General features: G+C 38.8%; 1 protein-coding gene across 2 annotated transcripts in view; it reads right to left on the reverse strand.

The window, feature by feature from the left end:
• The window catches only part of WWC3 (WWC family member 3), a 95,202-nt gene that overhangs the window by 31,570 nt on the left and 48,373 nt on the right, over window positions 1-15,259 (reverse strand). For both annotated transcript variants that reach the window (XM_072353147.1, XM_072353138.1), the window contains exons 6-8: window positions 11,556-11,685; window positions 6,377-6,526; window positions 4,569-4,642 (exon numbers count right to left, since the gene is read on the reverse strand). In XM_072353147.1, coding sequence (XP_072209248.1) covers window positions 4,569-4,642; window positions 6,377-6,526; window positions 11,556-11,685 — 354 coding nt within the window. The remainder of the gene's footprint in view (window positions 1-4,568; window positions 4,643-6,376; window positions 6,527-11,555; window positions 11,686-15,259) is intronic.

Here is a 15,259-nt window from a genome sequence, read left to right on the forward strand (position 1 = left end):
AGACTACTCTACAGCTGAAGCCTTTGTTACCTGTGGAATAGGAATAGTGTTAATAAAAAATAAAACCAGAACCCATAGTTATGATTTGGAGGAAAATGGCAACTGATTGCACAAATATGCAAAAATAAATCAGCCCAGCTTACTCTTTTCTCTAGGCAGAACCAGGTCCTGAGACACTAGGAGGCTTATGGTCAGATCCTAACCCAATTCTCTGCTACTCCAGCTAGCAGGCAACTTCTACCACATATAACACCAAGGTTATTGGACAGAAGACACATAATGAATAGTGTAAAAACCAGGCAATTTCTGGTATTTACAGGCCCTTGGGAGAGTGAATTACAAATTATATTCAAAAAGGGGAAGGCCAGGGAAAGAGGAAAAGAGAAATGGAAAGAACAAGAAGTTGGGGAACTCAGCCAAAAACTCATAAAATTTCTCCACTGTGTCTACTTTGGCTGTTCCTGCAAGTATGTGCCACTGTGGCTTTGGCGGACAACACGAGTACACTCTGTAGAATATCCAGCCTTTCTGGCAGCCTGTTTCAACAAGGAGGTCTTAAATTGGCTTAAGATAGTCATGAAACCTTTAGAGTCCATTGGCATTTTGCAGAAAAAGTAAAGTTATTCACATTGAAAATAAAGTCTGCTAAAACCAATGGAGGAGAGGAATTAGGATTTCCTTAACTCACATTTAAATTGGTACAATGAAAACTTAAAAGCCATAGAGGGCACAGAGCCATGCTATTGAACTAATCCAAAGAGAAAGACAGCCATATGTTTAAAAGTTGATACTGGGGAGATTTAAACATTTAGCTAATATTCCTAAGAAGATATTTATGGGATATCAGACAAATTACTTCATCCCTAAATCAGATTTTCAGATTAGTTTAGCAAAGTAAAACATACAAATCCACTGAATTTCACTAAAAATTAAGCAAATAAACTTCCTTATCATAGTATCATAGTATCATAGTATCGTGCGAGTTGGAAGGGACCTTAGAGATCATCGAGTCCAACTCCCGGGATTCGAGCCCTCTGTGTAGCAGAGCGGCACTTCTACCCCCTGCTCCACAGGGGGGATTCGAACCCGGGCCCCCTGGTGTTGCAAACGGGAATTCTACCGCTGCGCCACCGGGGCACACCTTAAACTTGTAACTTGCCTTCACAGGATAAATTTTAACAGAAAAATACATTATTATTTTGTTTTGCTTTTTTAGGCCTCCGTATGCTCTAAACAATTGAATTAGAAAACAACATCTCTAAGTTCAAAATGCAGGTGACTGTAAAGAAATTACTCTTCCTGAACCCAAATTAGATAAACCAGTTGAAGGTGCTTGGATTTTCCTGTTCACTGAAGTCAACTGCCATCAGACTAGATTTAAAAACATAAATAAAAATCAGTGCATGTTCTTGGAGGGATCCTTCTTCATCTGTTGATTAATTCACTTCCCGGGGCATGAGGTGCTGTAACAGTGACATTTCATCATCACTCACCAGTATATTCTGTGTAGTCATTACACTAAATCGTACGACTTTGAGGTATCAAAGAAAAACAAATTGCTTTTGATTTCTCTTTCTATGAAACAGCCTATTCAGAAAAAAAATGCTTGAGGGGGACACTTTCCAGCATGCAAATGCTTTTCATGAGAGGTGGTCTCACTGAAATAGCAAATGGAACTGAAAACAGTATTTATCCAGGCAGCTTGGGGCTGTCTGCTCAAAAATGCCGTCCTCCCTCCCTCCTGCTTCTCTGGAGGGCCACACTGACAGATCTGAGAGAAACATTTTCACGGAAATAAGGTACAGTTTATTTAACAGTAATGGGGGGAAGAGAATGGTAAAGAGCAGGAGCCTCTGTTCAGCACGACTGCCGAAAGAAAAAGTGGAGTTTCCACATCTCCCCTCAGAGGCTGGAGCAGACACAGGATAAAGGATGATTGCTCCAGCTTTTTGAAGCTGTCGGAAGCCACAGCTCACAGCATCTGAAGATACTCATGGGAAAAATTAAATTGCAAATTATCTGACTTCCTTCCAGTGGGAAGCTGAAGGGAAAAAAAGAAAAAAGGGAAAAAAAAAAAAAAAAAGCTCTGCGAATGCATGTCTTGATTTATGCAAAGACCAAACCACTCACTACGCTTTGAGAGGCTTTTAAAGGAGGAATAAAAATCAAAGTATATTTTACGAAGGAGGAAAGGTATTTGGGGAATATATGCCAACTTCTCCACTATCACTAGGTTCCTGAATTTCTCGATGTGGGCCAGTCAGAAGTCCCAACACTGCAATTTCTCACTAAACTACTATACGCAGAGAATGTACTTGTGTTTTTAAAAGCTTCTGCACTACACACGGCAAGTATTCTGCTGGCATCTAAGGGTGTACTATCATCTATGGCAAAAACGCACCATGCTGCCCTTCAGTTAGTGCGTTTTTTCACCCTTACTTTCTTTTAAGGGAACAGGGACACTTTTCCAGTGTACTTTCAAAGCCCTACCTTAAAACTTGGACATACAGGCACAGTCTGCCTGCTGAACTTGTTTGCTATACATTTCTACACCCTGTTTGACAAGCAAATGGTCATAATATACTGTTTTACACTTGTGATATACTGTAGCATTTTGATTTTCTACTTAGCAGATTTTAATCCATGGCAGCACATTCCGTCACCCACACTGCGCAGTAACAGTAGATATTTCAGCAGCCAAGGCAGAATGAGCACAAAGATATTTAGTAGAGACAAAAGCCCTACAGAAATGCCAGCAAGCTAAGGGGAAGGAATGCATGATAAATGAAGAATGCAACCACAGAGATAACTGGTAGAGGCAATGAGCTTTGTGCAGATCCACTCAAAAGCTGAAAGCTGATTATTTCTGTACAACATACTGGGCAAAATAAGGCTACTATTTTAAAAGAACTAACATGCTTTTGCTAGATAACAGAGCATTGTTGGAGCTGCTATTCTGGGACAGCAAATCTACCCTTACTGCAATCACTATTCTCTGTTTGAAAGGTTAGTTACCCAGACTTTCTACATTCAATTAATGTCAGAACCCAGATCAGTTCCCATGTTCAGAAATACCGCGTTCTGTGTATAAACAGTCAGTCAGCATTTCCACCTGAGAAAACTTAATTAAAAACTTCTAATGCAATCTTTAGGGCACCAGTAGTTCTACTCAACTGAAAAGTGCAAAACTAAATGCTATTCTTTTTCCTTCAACAACTGTCATGTATTCCTAAATTACTGTTGGGCTGCGATGTGCTTAAGGGTTAACCTCTGACCAAACAGTACACATATGGCCTTTTGTTTTGCCCCTTTTTCTCCCCAGCTAGTTAATTTTTGATAGGTAATAGTCGCTGGTACGTACACAATGCATTTTACAATGCAGACTTTTATTCCAGTTACAAAGGCTGAAGAAATTTAGCTGTGTATCTCTAATGTGCTTGCATCAATTTCTTTTTCTATGCCTGTATTGCATCCAAATGTGGGTAAACTTTCCAAGAAAAAAAAAATGGCGAACTGCCCGTAAGGCTTCCAATCTGTGCCAAGACATATGACAACATTAGAATTTTCCTCAAAAAAAACCCATCACTGCAGGAAAAACAGGCAAGAGTACTGGACTTTGTTTTTACCCCTTCTTCTTAGAGATGGAAAAACAGACAAAATTGAAAAGGAGAGAAAAAAAAAAACAAACTTGAAAAACAAATCCAATAAAATAAGGTTCTCATAATTGACTGTAACTGGATCTTGTAAGTGCCAGTCAATTTCAATTAGAGAACATCCTACCAGAGCAAATTAACGCAATCATAATTGCATAATGTTCAAGCTATCATCTGCACCTACACCACTGTCCTAAACTATTGACAAATAGTTTGAAAGCAGAAAGATTAAAGGAGAGCCTGTTAAATTACACTGGTATGTAAGACCTTTAAAATAATTCTACATCAGATAGATCACTTTCACAAAGCCATGAAAAAAACCTGCAAGACTTCACAAAAGAAATAAGTAATTCGGCTGAAAGACTTGATAAAGAATTAATTTCAAGTTAATTTGGAAACCTTTTTATCATATGTTTTTCATCCTCGCAATTTATTTTTATGTGTATTTTTATTCAGTTATGAATGTCTATTTATCTCAATAATTTTTTTCACTTTGTCTTCACACTGAATGTACTACTTCAGCATCTAGAATTTAGATCACAGGTACATAAAGGTCTGAACAAACTGACAGAAACAGCCACATATAAGCTGAGTATATTAAAGACTGTTTATAGTGAGGCTTGAGAAGAACAAAGGAAAAATGAACAGCTCAATTAAACTGCTGCAGCTTTCTGTTTGTACAAGTATAGAATAGCGTTGACATTCAGTTTTATCTATGCAAACAAATATAATAATCTTCTGATAAAGTCCTACGTTTACCCAAGCTTTTATTACCTCCAAACTATCACAAGTAAGCACAGTAAGCATATTAATCTTCCTCAAGCCATTTCAGTTAGGAGACTGGCTCCAGTTCTACTTTGAAAACACTGACAACATGAATAAAAAGAAAAAAACATCAAATTTGTCTTTAATTACCTTTTCTTGGCCTCTTCATACTGCCAGTTGAGTCTTACTTTGTCGACAAGTCTTGTTTTATCATCAAACCCAAACTTTTGCAGAGTTGAAGAGTAAGGGTGGGAGGAAAATAGAAGGAGATGTGAGATTTTAAAAGTACTCTCAAAACAAGGGGTTAAATTAGTCTCTCCTACTGGCCTAACTAAAAATTGACCAATGTTTTGAATAACAACAACCAAAATCAATTTCATGCTTTAGACATACAACTCTGGTTAGTAGCTAAACATATAAAAGATAAGTGAGCCCTTTCAACACATTATGATACAGGAAACGAAGGGTTTGCAAATGGTATCACTTACAAAACATCAAAGCTTTTTAACTTTATGCAAGCCTAAAATGTAACAAATATATTTTAACTGAAATGTTTTATTACTTGATAGTTTAATAAAAAATAATTCAGACTGCATTGCATATACTGTGATGTGTTACCCAGCACTTAGATCATTAGTGTGATTTAAACACTATTACAAAAACATTACCTGTTCTTTGAATAAGTCAGTCACAGAAAATGCATATATGTTACAAGTCCTAAACAGGCTGGTTTCTACAGCAACTTCATCTTAAGGCATCAGTAGCTGCCCTCTTCATTGCTGAACCCCTACGTTTGCTATCTAACTGCTTCTTTTGCTCTCTTCATCATCACATGTGTAAAAATCCACCTCCTCTTTACTCACATTCCATCACTAATAATTCAGGAAAATAATTAACCTCATTATACAATTTTATTTTCCTAAGAAAAAACACCAAATCCAACAAAAACAATTTTCTGACTACAGTTGGCTTGTACATAATGTATACTGTGAAAGGGAAAATGTTGCAATTTTCCCTTTAGGTAATTTGTTTTGGATTTCGTTAATCACATCCAGCATCAGCCTGAAAAACAGCACCCCAAAGGCGCCATCTAACAAACACCCTGCAAGAAAGCCTAGAGTTAAATAGATTTTCTTAGATGCTTCAGGAGTAACCTCTTAAAAATACAGATGTCCTCTTATGCAGAGGTGCTTTGGAGACATTCAACTTGGCTACTAGTGATCAGTAAAAGGCAATGAAATAAAAATGAAATGATAAAAGCCTATGGTTAGAAGTTACACGGTTCAATAGAAATAACTGAATGTGACGTAACACCCAAACTATGTTACTATCAAACTACGGACAGGTTTTCTTCTTGCTCTGCTGTCAGTCTTGTCCAAAGAAGCATATGCTAGGCAGCCACTGTTATGGAGTAAGCCAAAATTTTATTATTGGAAATATACTCTTCTATTCACACAGAACTATCTCTGAAGACTGATGATAAGGTATTTTCAAACACCTTATTTAAAGGCATATCTGAACATAAAAGTATAATAAAGTAGATCAGAAACTTTGTTAGTTTTTTAAGAAAAATACTTTGGGATGTGAACAAGTATTTCCTTGTCACAGGAAAATGAAAGGAACAGAGGGTTACTCTCCGTCTTTGATGTGTACGAACAATGACAAGATAAAAACAAGATTAAATGAAAAAAACCTTCAATCTCTATTACCAGGTTGACTGTACCTGCTGCCAACCTGTGAGCTACAACATACTCAGGCAGCAGAATGGCAAAGCCCACCATTCATGTGCTCTGGGAACAATAAGAAAATGCAAATCCCTCACCATCAAATATTTATTGGGATTTTTTGTTCTGCCACAGCTAACATGTCTTGAATTAAAGCAGGAAGTAACAAAGTACCACTCCAGTAGAAAAAGCAGCTTATTTTCTAAAGCAAATGGCTCACACAGGAATACATACCTCCCCAGTGATGTCAGTCTGAGAACAAGCATCGCAGTGTTGTTGAGGTAAACAGGAATCACTGAGTGAACTAGAATTGTGCTGGAGATCCTGTAGGGAATCTGTAATGCAGCAGCTATTCCTGAATCCATCAGTTAGCTTGGCCAGGCTCTACGAGAACAGACATTAAAAAAATAATAACAACAGATTTTTATAATACCTTTATTAACAGAAAAACAGAAATGAATTCTGCTTAGAGAACATGACTTCATAAAGGCAGCTTGCCTTAAAAGAGCTATTTACATTAAGTAAAATTTATAATGCTATCAGCTCTATCAGCTAATAAGAAGCACCTTTGCGCTGCAATAAATTTTTTCTTCCAAAGGTGCATCTAGATATTTTTTCTTTAAATCTAATTTTCACAATTTATTGTAGGCCTATGAAGGTTTTAGCTTTTGTATGGCTCGCAGTTCTTTAAATCTAGCAACTGTCAACTTCCATACCAAGTTCACTGGTATGAAAGACGAATGTGATTCAACCTGCCCTTTTGCCATCTTCTGCCCAGGTTACATTCCTCAGCCAATACTGCCATCACATACAACTTGATGAATAGCTTGTATTGATTGTCGTCTTATGGCAGCTGATTTCACCCTTGTGCTCCCTTACCCAACGTTCACAGAGATATTTTACACTTTGGGTTAAGCAAGCAACATCTCTGAAATGTCTAGACAATGACATAAACTGTGCGGGTGAAGCAGAGCCCTTGAGCAGTCTTAAAGGAGAAAAGGAGCAACAAAGTCAAACAAAATTAGAGAAGTTTGTTTGACTGTAAGAACTTGGTTGGCAGGCTCTTAAAATTCCTTTCATAAAAAGGTGTAATTGTCATTGCCACTTATTTTTCTGCATTCTCTACCTTTCAAAAATCACAGATATTGTACTGTTTATGACAAAGCTGCTACGCAGGCTGTCGCTTACAACCAAGACCCTGAGTATTCTGCAGCAAAAGAAATTTTTAAAAAAAGCTTTAAAAATAAGTTCTCCCCCCCCCCCACCAGCCAAAGGGGAAAAAGCAAACAAATTATATGAACTGTATCAGCTCATAGATCATAATGTAACCAAGTCAGATGACTGCAAAAATACCCCAGAAAAAAAATACCTCAAAACCGCTTGCTCCATTGGCCAAACTAAAAAATCAGAGACTAAGCAGATGCAGCTCAACGGCAACACGCCGACCCTCAGGAATTTCAGTGCCTCTGACAAATGACAATTTGCTACAACCCCCAGTTATTGTGCATATCCAGTTACCAAGATAGTCTTCAGCCTTCAAAGAGCAGTTTAAAAAAGGATACCCTGGATCATACAGCAACATTTCCTTTTCCTACAACAAATTCAACTAATGGAATCGGGAAGATGAGCTTGTGTAACAGCAACTGGCTGCTGCTCTCAGGAGCTGCAATATCACCTTGTTGCCACCTGAAGACAAAGACATCCTATTACTGAGTCCAGAAAGCAGTCTTAGGAATTGCAGCAGGCCTGAAACCAGCCAACAGAAACAACTATGGCCACCCACACCAAGGGGCTCAGCTTGTCTTGTGCACCCAAAAGAAGCCAGTTCTTCTGCTACCTCCCAGTCTAGCTGGGCCATCTTATCATGATGGATAAATGAAATAGTTTGTTTTCCATCCTAAGAAATCACACTTCAATTTTGAGTTATGCTGCCACTAAATCCCTAGCCAGTGGCCCTTTAACCTCTAAAGATTTGCTGCCAGATGAACAGCTCTACAAAGATGCAAACAGAAAACCAGAGCGTCTGCCATTTTAAGATGACTGAATACTGTCTTTCTACTTAGTGCTCCAAAACTCACAGCAAATCACCCAGTCCTGTCAGTTTCTTGCTGCATGGAGAATTGAGATGGATCCCTAGTGGATTTATGAGATGGAAATAATTATTTTAAATTGTTGCTGCACAAATATCAAATGTCTAATATGTTCTTTTTTCCAGTAAAGCAGTGCTGATCTCATGACCACCAGGGATTCAGAAAGCCTGAAGTATCCCCCAAATAAGCTACGTCCATCTGGTACCTTTGGCTAGCATACATTATGCTACAGGTATATGTATTATGTTACAGGCACCACAGATCCTGATGCCAGACTTAAATCTAAACTTTTGCCCATATTTCAGCTACTTCATGCACTCCTGCTGTGCTCCTGACCTCCCAACTCCAGCATCTCCCTGGAAGGTAGTAAGGGACTGCTTGGATGCTGGCCAGGTTTCCTAACTGGGCACAGTTGCTGAACTCTGGGTTTTACTAACAAATTACATAGCATTGTGCAGGTGGCAATCACCTTAACTTACATCTACGTGCATAGGTGACTGTGCTTTATGGTAAGTATGGAAGTCCTCTGAGTCCTTAGTTGGATGAATTAAAAGCATACCCTCCAGCGATCGTAACATGAAAAATTACAACCTAAGTTAACACACTTTTCCATAGAAACAATTTAGATCAACTACTAGGAGAAAGACCCTTCCCAGCAATATAGAAGAGAGAACCTCTTTCATCTGAGGTTTACGGATTGTTTATGGTAATCTTAGAGAAAGTGACAGACCACTTTATGCATGGTTGTGAAGCTGCAGACACACCAGTCAAAATCTATCAAAAAGAAAGCACTGCCATCTCATAATTAATTTGTTGCTAGCTGATTTAGGTGGCACACAACATTTCAATACAATTCCTATCTAACCTATTTGGCTTACTTAAATGGTAAAGAAGGAAATAATAAATTAGAAAATAATAGAAATTAAAGAACAAAACAACAAAAACACTCTCCAATGCTTTCTAAGAAAGAACGTTTTTAAAGGATATGAATATGCTGGTACAGAAATTAAAGCATGAAGGGAGGGGGAAAAGAGACACAACAATCATGAAGGGGGAGAGAAAAGAGACACACACTCAGCTTTCAGGAACATAAGCACACATCTTGATTACTAATCTTATATAAAAAGTTTGTCCATTTTTTTTTGGAGCTGTGAGATTGTATATTTGTAACCACAGCACCCAGTTTAAATCCGACCACCCTCTGATTGCCTTGTCAGACTTCTCTCCCACACAGCTCTACCCAATTATCATATTTCTATGACAGCCACAATTTTCCAAGCACCTACACAAGACTGAGTCACTTTTGCTATGTTTAGTTCTGTTGCTTACACTGGCCAGATTTAAATTAAGAAGTAGTATGAAATTTTCTATTTCCTTTCTCTGAAATAAACTCCCAGCTGTTTACAGAATACTTCCAACTCATCTATAAACAGTGTTCAAAACAGACAGTTTTCCCTAAGAAAGCTTGTCTTACCAACAATAGCTTTTAAAGATAACACTTTTGTGGACAACTCAGTTTTCAAATCCATAGGGAAAATAAAAAAGATCAAATTCTCAACTCATTACAAAGATGTTTTAAACAGATTTCCACTTGTTTGCCAATGCTAAACAACTCTTTTCAAATAATAATAAATAAAAGAACATGCAGGCTCTTGTCCATGGCTGGCAAAAATGCATAGCTAATGGTGGAGACTATGTTGAAAAACCAAGTTTTGTAGCTGAGAATCTGCTCTATCAAATAGTGTTATTGTGCACTTTCTATTCTATCTGATATAACTTCCTTGGTAATAAACAAGAAGCACTGCTTTCAGAGTGACCTCTGCATATTTAAAGAGTATGCAACTGCACTTGGTTTATAAGATGTGACTTTAAGGCGTCTTAATGTTTACCCCTGGATATAGTGCCACTGAAAATTGAAAATCTAAAGAAATGGGGGGAAAAAATAAAAAACCTACTGAGAGAGTCAAAACAAGGCCAGCAGTTAAGCTTTTCCAAAGTCTCACACACAAGACTTTAAATTACCCTTTAGTTTCCTAAAATGTGCGTCACGGCATCCATGAAGAACTGCCTTTCTAATCATTTCTTGCTAGCTAGGCATGTGGAAGACTTGAGAATCGCTTTAAAACCTGGCCAACACAAAATATCAAGTATGTTAAAAGCTGCCAAGGCAGAAACTTTTAGTAGTGACTTAAGTGTTCTGTCTACTTGAACAAGGATTTGTGGTCCATCAGCTGACCTTCGGGTAATACTTTGGAGATTGAATAATTGTATAACTATGGAGATGTATTGTATGTAGATTACAAGCTACCCACAGCATTTAACAACAATAAAAATGCCAGCAAAAGACTATTGCAGAGAAAAAATGAAAAAAATAAAATAAATGGATTGCAATGATAATTTAATGCAGTCCCAAAAACTTAGGTAATTTTTTCTTTTCCATACAGCATTTTCAGGATGAGGTGAGGAATACTGTATCCACAGCATGTTTCAGCAAGTCTGTACCAAAGTTCCTGCAGTAACAAAGGATCATGGCTCAGAAAAGGTCTTGTCACACTGATAATGCAGACACAGCAGGTAAGAGCTCAGAGCAGATGCAGAATCCATTCAAAGACATGCCCAAGCAGTGACCCAGCATCTTTCCTTAGTCATCACGCTCAGATTCAAAACAATAATTTTAAGCTTGCACGATGATATCTGCATATGCTCTACTTAATCATTTGAGGGTTTTATGAGGACATTTGAAATTAATTTGTCTTAATACAAACATTTTGGAGGAAAAACTGAGGCCAAAAAAAAGAAAAACACAAAAAAAGGGAGCTGCCAAACTGTCACATAGTGACAGAGATCCAGTTATGTGAGAAGCTTATAAAAGGAAAACATGATAGACAAGCTGATAAACCTTTTCGAGCATGGACTCTCAGACCTACTTCTTCATAGGGAACACAAGGGGACATTAAACAAACAAAGTGTAAAACAAACACTAATGGTCTCCTTTTTGTTTTTAAACACAGCATAATAATTCCATAGGAGTCTCTGACACTGCGGCAGTGGAATTTTATATTAAACAAAAACACTGCTCTCAACATTAAGAATAGTATGTTATTTACAACAAAAATATGAAACTCATATCGTGTATACTGTGAACATAAGGCTCCTTATCTACTTCTTTTGAATAGCCTGCTATTGTCAGCTATCAAACAGAAGGATCAAATTTGGCCACCATGCTTGTTTATTTAAACCTGGAAACCCCAACACAATCACCAACGAGGAAATGGAAATACACTGCACATTTTAGCAGTTGTGGTTTTGTTGTGTTTTTTTACCTGCATAAGGTCCTGCCTCTCTTTTTCACCTGTGCATATGGCTTTCTTTATAGTTCGTAGCTCACTCATTATAGCCTGCGCTTCATCCAGTCTATAATTTGTATGAGAACTCGACATCTTACGATCAATCCTGTTGAAAAGACAAAGACAAGTTCAAGAATTTTCACATAATTAAAAACACCACAAACATTTTAAGACCTTTTGTTTATGCGTGTACCACTTTATTTCCAAGAATAAAATGACATTCTACTGGGAAGAAGCACAGCACTCAGTGTCCAATACACTCAAAAGCTAGAACAATGCAATTACCTAATCAGGTTCTGCAAAACCAACAATATTTCATTTTTAACCTCCCCTGGTATAGAGTTTATTTACACAAGTAACATTTGCAGATTACTTTACACGACAGAAGTAAAATCAATCTAAAACTAACCTACACAGTAATAACTGAAAAGACACCGGCAACCAGGCCAACACTATTCAGATGCATAACTACACATCTGAACATCTCTTCCAAAACTTCTGTCTGATCACAGAATCACAGAATTATCAAGGTTGGAAAAGACCTAGAAGATCATCCAGTCCAACCATCACCAATACTTCCCAGCTAAATCATATCCCTCAACACAACATCCAAATGTTTCTTGAACACCCCCATGTCCCTGGGCAGTGCATTCCAGTGCCTGACTACCCTTTCCAAGAAGTAGTACTTCCTAATGTCCATCCTGAATCTCCCCTGGTGCAGCTTGAAACCATTCCCTCTAGTTCTGTCACTGTCTACATGAGAGAAGAGGCCAACCCCCAGCTCACTACAACCTCCCTTCAGGAAGTTATAGAGAGCAATAAGGTCTCCCCTGAGCCTCCTCTTCTCCAGGCTGAACAATCCCAGTTCCCTCAGCCGCTCCTCATAAGGCCTGTGCTCCAGACCCCTCACCAGCTTCGTAGCCCTCCTCTGAACACGTTCCAGGGCCTCAAGGTCTCTCTTGCAGTGAGGGGCCCAAAACTGAACACAGTACTCAAGGTGCAGCCGCACCAATGCCGAGTACAGGGGGACAATTACCTCCCTGTTCCTGCTAGTAACACTGTTTTTGATGCAAGCCAGGATGCCGTTGGCCTTCTTGGCCACTCAGGCACACTGTCAGCTCACGGTCAGCCGAGCATCAATCAGTACCCCCAGGTCCATTTCCTCAACACAGTCCTCCAGCCACTACGCCCCAAGCCTGTAGCGCTGCCTGGGGTTGTCGTGGCCTAAGTGCAGAACCCGGCATTTGGTCTTGTTGAACTTCATCCCATTGGCTTTGGCCCAGTTCTCCAGCCTGTCCAGATCTCTCTGTAGGGCCTTGCTACCACCAGGCAGATTGACATTCTCCGCCAATTTGGTGTCATCTGAGAACTTAACTGAGGGTGCACTCAATGCCCTCATCCAGGTCATCAATAAAGATGTTGAAGAAGACAGGCCCCAGCACTGACCCCTGGGGAACACCACTCCTGACCGGTCGCCAGCTGGATTTAACTCCATTTACCACCACTATCTGGGCCCAGCCTTCCAGCCAACTCCTTACCCAGTAAAGAGTGTACCCATCCAAGCCATGGGCTGCCAGCTTTTGCAGGAGAATAGCATGGGAGATAGTGTCAAAGGCTTTGCTGAAGTCTAAGTAGACCACATCAACAGCCTTTCCTTCATCCACCAGACGGGTCACAGGATCGTAGAAGGGGATCAGGTTGGTCAAGCAGGACCTGCCCTTCACGAACCCGTGCTGGCTAGGCCTGATCCCCGGGTCATCCACACCTGCCACGTGATCTCCCTCAAGACTATCTGTTCCATAACCTTCCCTGGCACCAAGGTAGGGCTAACAGGCCTGTAGTTCCACGGATCCTCCTTACAACCTTACTTGTAAATGGGAGTCACGTTGGCAAGCCTCCAGTCTTCCGGGACCTCACCTGTTAACAAGGAGCGCTGATAGATGATGGAATCATCTTGGAATATCATCTATTATCTTGGAATATCATCCATTGTCTCTAGACATTATCACTCACTGGAACAGGTTGCCCAAGGAGGTTGTGGATGCCCCATCCCTGGAGGCATTCAAGGCCAGACTGGAAGTGGCTCTGGGCACCCTGGTCTGGTGGTTTGCAGCCCTGTGCATAGCAGAGGTGCTGAAACTGGATGATCATTGTAGTCCCTTTCAACCCAGGCCATTATATGATTCTATTATCAGATAGATATAATCATGACAAGACAAGAATACTCAAATTTTGTATATTATTGAGAATAACTCAAAATTCAAAATTCAAGGTATATTATGATAAAAATGACAAAAAAAAAAAAAAAAGCATAAAAATAGTGCAAAAATTCTAGTCTGGAAAAAACAGACTGTCACTAAAAGACCTCCTTGCACTGTAGTACCATAGGAGATAAATCTAGAAACCTCATAACTGTCTTTTATTCTTAGAACACTTAAGCGATACCAAGAATGCAAATGCATTTGCAGCTTAAACTACACTTTTGTCACTCTCACTCAGCCTGCTCTGTCAGTGAATCAAATCACTAGAATTCTACATGCAGCAGATTACTTTCTTTAAAATTAAAATATTAAATCCATAATAAGAAAAACTCAAAAGCTTGAATGAAACTCCTGTGGTTTTACTGTGTAGCTCACAACATTCAGGAGAAATTGCAGGCTGGGTTTCTACAGTTTTGGTTTGTTTGTTTTCTTCTGACAGGTCCTGACTTTGGACAAAACGCAAAGTGTAAGCCTGAACCTCAACTTTCCGCTTAAGCACAATTTTCCCCATGTTGCATATGAAAATACATGAGCCTTTATGATTTATGTTTCAAAAAACAGAAAATACTTAAATCATGCACCTTAACGTTTTGCTTTGTTTTTTCAAATGACTGCTTGGAGTTTTCATTCTTTTTTACTTAAAATCCTGAAAAGGTTAGGTAAAACTGTGGCAAAACAGCTACTCTGATTCACTACAAGCTTCATGAAAATGATAATGTGGTTTTATCTGAAGGTTATGTTAATGCTAAAAACATAGATTCCACCCAAATTCTAAACCAGGAAACGTCTCCTACACAACTGTTCATTATACTGTTTGGCTGGTACAAGGTGGCATTACAGGAAGAGGAAATTATTTAATTTCAAACAGATTTTTGTCCAGTTACCCACAAATTAATGTTCCTGGACGTCACTTTGGAGCCCAACTTAGGAACTGGTGTTTGTTTAAGTAAAGAATCAGAAAAGGCTCTACTGCCAGACATATCACAGCTTAAATCAGTACTGCTGTACATCCAAGCTGCCTTAAGTATTTTACAAAAATATGTTATTTATTGGCCATTAATTTTTTTTTTTTTCTTCTCTTCATAAAGCTCTAGTTTTGAAAGCTACAAAGTTAACAGGAATCTTCCATTTATTAATGGGAAAGAGCATGATGCAAATACAGATTAGCCTTTTATACAAACAGGAAGAACATTCAAGTAATACCCTACTATGAATGAAGCACACATTTTCTGAGGAAGGTGTTTCCAGAACATGCAGGCTACGAGCACACTCACAATAGTTTTGATTCCATACAGCAGTCTCCACTCTGTTTCCAACCACATCGTTCAAATACATAAGTCTCCTCCCCTAATCCTCATTAAAGTGTATGTCTGTAGTTGAGTTAAATCTGATTTTAAAGCTTTTGTCGGTTCTCATATC

The sequence above is a fragment of the Excalfactoria chinensis genome, chromosome 1 (genome assembly GCF_039878825.1).
Source record: "Excalfactoria chinensis isolate bCotChi1 chromosome 1, bCotChi1.hap2, whole genome shotgun sequence".
Taxonomy (NCBI): domain Eukaryota; kingdom Metazoa; phylum Chordata; class Aves; order Galliformes; family Phasianidae; genus Excalfactoria; species Excalfactoria chinensis.